Here is a 4631-nt window from a genome sequence, read left to right on the forward strand (position 1 = left end):
TAACGAATCAAATCATATCACGTGTTAAACAAAAATGCTAATTAATTTAACTAACAGGGACGTTTGTGATAAGGGCATAAAAAGGCCACAAAGGTTAATTCCAAGGGCATTTCGTGGCCAATAGGTTAACAAAGGGTATTTTTATACCAATTTCAATAATTTAAAGATATTTTAGGCCCTTCTCAATATATTTAAAGAACAAAATTAAAAGATTTAATAGCACATTTGATCCCTTAGTTATTGGCAAATTCTCATTTTAGTCATTGTGGTACAGGACTAAGCACATCTAACTTACAATTATTTAAAATGTGTACTTTTGATTTCTTTGCTGGTGAATATAGTTGAATTTTTAGAATTATTAAACCGTTCTACCATTTGATTACTCATGTATTTTGTTAATTGTGGTATTGTTAATTATTTCATACATAAGGATAATATTATCCAAAAATAATACTTATAAAATAAAAGAAGTGAGGAAGGAATACAATGAGATCTCAGCTTTCAAATATTGTAGTTATAGTACTGTTTATTTAAAAAGTAACCAAACTTTAACCATAACAAATCCAAGAGAAGATCTTTTCCATCAAACTAGAGTACTTTTTAATTCAATTTTCTGACCGTTCTACTCCATAATAACCATAATAAAGTTTTTTTTCTCAGCCGTAAATGAATTTCATCAAGTACAGTTACTTTTTAAAAAAATTATTTTTTTCTGCTTTAGTATAAAATGTCCAACTTAATTAATGTAGGGCAATATAGAACAGTTTGATCAACCATCTACCTTTATTTACATCTTAATTAGGCCAATGCATAATGAATGGATTATGGAATATTAAATATAGACGCACATACTCATTTAGACTCAAAATATATAATTGTGCTACGTGCAAAGGTAATCAACCTAATGAGTTAGCATGAAAAGTACGTGAGAACTTAGTAACTTTGATTTAAATGTTGTAAATTAATTGAAAAATTCATTAAATTGTGTATATTAAAAAGTTCATAATTCATAAATTTTAAATTGTAGATCCACTAAAAAATATTAGTCAAACATAAATTACTAACAAAAATATCTTTTAAAGGATTTAACAAAAAAAAAAATCACTACTCTCCTAAATCACTTTTAACAAAAATAAATATTTTAGCAGGTTGAACAAAGAGGATATTATAATTCTCCATGAAGCTGTTGGTAATAGCAAAAATATTGAGATGAGTGTTTTAGCTGTTAGGTCCCAACAGTACAGTTATGTGTAGGTAGTGGGAGTAAAGGAATCAGCCCACCAGCATTTGTGAAGTCTGAATCAAACATTTACTACATTTCCTGCACGGACCCAACCCTTTTAGCAATGTTATTAATTTTACGGATCGTTTAATTATGTGTATAAAAATAATATTGAATAAAATGTATTAGTAATAATAAAGAAGCTAGATAACACTTGAATGTGTACTAAGCTCATGATAAGCCGTAAATATGTTAATTGTTTCTTTTTCATTTATTCAATACCACTAACTAATTATTTTAATATTATTTAATTAAGTGGCTACTTTGTTGGTGGTGGTCGTTATACTCTCTGTATTCTGCATTAACTCACTCTTGTGTAATCTTTATTTTGGCACCCACTAACTTAAATTTTGAGGGTCCCCTTCATATTTTCCGCTCTTTTCTATGTATAAATAATATTCCCTAGGATTTGGAGTACCTCTTTAGTCTTTGCCACCTGCTTACTTCCCTTCTCTTTAATCAACATCTAGCTAGCTCCTAAATGTGTCAATAACAAAAGGTAAAGACAACAACAAGTGTTCAATTTTTTTGTGACGATGATGATATTCAACTAACCAATTAGATGAAAAGACATAGTCAAACAAGAATAGAAGTTACGTTTATATAGCAATAAAAATATGAAGATAATAACATTCTTTTTACCTAGACAAAAAAGCAACCTGTATAGCCCATAATTTAACTCATGGTCTTGCCCTGTTCACTCATCAAAAAAAAAAAAAAAAAAAACCAAATCTTGTAGCCTACCTAACACTGAAAAAAACTAAATGAGGAAGCACCATCCACCATGTTCCACGACCACACCCAATCCACTAAGTTTTGTTCTATTACAATCTGAGAAAATGGGTCGGGTTATTCGGATAATACATTGCTAATCATATGTCGGGAAAACAAGTTACATGATAAAATATTTTGATTATTTTTCCTTGTATTTTGTGGAATTGTACAGTAAATACTGATGAACGAAGCTAAAACAAACAAGGGTATAACCGTACTTCCACTTTTCTATGCTCACAGTTGTAGAGGTTGAAATGGTCAAATGTCAACGTTCACTGAAATCAGCGCTTGGGATTGAACCTGCCGAAATCGGCAAGCTTCCTCGATCTGTTCTTGCAAAACGACGTCGCTGTGGAGAGCTGAGGTTTTGCTGCTACTCTTATCTCGCCGGAAAACACCATTTCAGGTGGCATTCCCTTCTGGTTCCAATTTCGGCTAGGGCTCGCTCGCACTAACGGACTCAAGCAAAACGACATTCCAGTGAGGTTCCGATTATGACTTGCTTTCCCTCGTCGGCCTACTTGAGCTGCCGGTGTTCTTCTCGGAGTCTGTTTCCAACCCTGTGATGACTCAGATGAGTACCCGCTCGATCCGCCGCAATGCTCGTCTTCCTCATCGTCTGAATATCGAGCAGGAGACATTCCTCGATCGCGATTACGATGCGTCCTCCGATGACCTCCGATCGTTGATTCTTCTAAAGAAAACGTGCGTGACTGCTTTTTCCGGCGACCGGAGAGGATCGTGGAGAACCAAGACGGTGAAGAAGAAGACGCCGGGCAAGCATCACCGGAATTGGAAAGCCTACGATCCGAATCTAGTTTATCCGACTTGGATCTAAACAGACCAGAGAAAAATCTAAAATAACCTTTCTTCTTATAAGGTCCAGCAGCAATTACCGTACCGTAAGGTCCCACTTGCGGAGTACTATAAAATCTTTGATCCGGAATAGACGGAAGTGAATTGTGCTGGTATTGCCACGGCGTCGTATCAGATTTCCGGCGAGATATATACGGCGAAACAGAGCGAGGAAACATCAACGGTGGAGGATTTCCATCGGATTTCCGGTGATCCTCCTGAAACAGCTGCTGCTGAACATGAGCCCGTGCCTGGGCCTGGGCCTGGGCCTGCGCAGCCATAACCGCAAATAGCCTTTCCCGGAGACATGAAGCGCAGACGCCGACGCTGCTACTCAGGTCAGAAAGGTGCTTTTTACACCTCATTTACCCAAATCGATATGAATTAAAAAATAGCTGAATAATTAGTATGAAAAATTACAAAGAGAAAAAAGGAATTGAAGAAAGAGTAAGCATCATTTGTGAAGAATAGAAGGATCTGAGAGTGAGTAGTTTGTCTTCTTCTTTTAGAGAGAGAAAATTGGGTGTAAGAGAGATGGGTGCAGGCTTTTATGGGTAAAGAAAATGAGACCTTTTTATCTTTTTCTTTATTCTTATAGGTTCAAATTAAAGGAGAGAGAGAGAAAGTGTGAGGATGATGCCACTAATATTTAAACACAAAATTTACACAATCCCCTTATTAATTTATTGATTATTTTGAGGATTACAAAAACAATAAACTAATCTCTCTTTGCCAACATTTTAATCAAAAAAAGCATTTTAGGACTTGAGGTAATTACTATTAATCTTATTTAATATGAAACTCTTGAATCCTTTTACTACTATTTTGTATGTATACTCAGTGGCGGACCCAGAATTTTTAATAAGGGGGTTCAAAATCTGAAAAAGTAGACACACGAACTAGCCGAAGGGGGTTCGACATCTATTATTTATACATAAAAAAATATTTTAACCATGTATAAATAGTATAATTTTTCGCCGAAGGGGGTTCGGATGAACCCCCTAATTACATGCTAGATCCGCCCCTGTGTATACTCCTTTCCCTTTAATTTATTTGATTTGATATAAAAATTTTAAAGATAAATAAGTTTTTTAAATTTTATGATATTAAATTAAAAATATAATAAATGTACCCAAATATTTTCTAATCTTGTTATTTTAAACATGTCTTTAAGGTCAAATAAATTAAAACTGAAAGTGAGAGAGAGGGTGCTTGCGTCCCATTTTATGAGGCACTATTTAATTTAATACGATCTTTAAGAAAAAAAACTTTTAAAATTTACGGTCTAAAACAATCTTTAGATATTTATATGGTTATTAGGATAAAAAAAAATTAAAGTTAAATTATTTTTAATTATAATAATGTGACATTTTTTATTTAAGATATTCCTTTTTAGAATAAATAATGAGTAAATATTTATAATTTATTTAAAATTTAGTCATATTATTTTAACTAGTGAAGTATGTTAATTAAGTAAAACATTTAAAAGATATAAAATATAGTTTGGACAAATATTTTCATAATTAAAGCTATTAAATATTTTTATGATTGTGCCAAAAATAGTATTTTGATGACTAGTTTAATTTTAAGTTGATGACGGAGTGCTCTTGTCATGGTTTTACCTATTTCATTTTCTTATTATTTTATTACTTTAATAATCAACAATTTATTGATATTTTTCTGAATGGTCAACTTTACCTTTGATAGCACTCTATCCATA

General features: G+C 32.8%; 1 protein-coding gene across 1 annotated transcript; it reads right to left on the reverse strand.

Moving 5' to 3' along the window:
* Window positions 1-1869: 1869 nt before the first annotated feature.
* On the reverse strand, window positions 1870-3501 carry LOC129884820 (uncharacterized). Its single transcript, XM_055959098.1, has one exon. The coding sequence runs from the start codon at window positions 3274-3276 to the stop codon at window positions 2338-2340; it is 939 nt and encodes a 312-aa protein (XP_055815073.1). The 5' UTR covers window positions 3277-3501; the 3' UTR covers window positions 1870-2337.
* Window positions 3502-4631: the final 1130 nt, after the last annotated feature.

This window comes from Solanum dulcamara, chromosome 4, assembly GCF_947179165.1.
Source record: "Solanum dulcamara chromosome 4, daSolDulc1.2, whole genome shotgun sequence".
In the NCBI taxonomy this organism is placed as follows: Eukaryota; Viridiplantae; Streptophyta; class Magnoliopsida; order Solanales; family Solanaceae; genus Solanum; species Solanum dulcamara.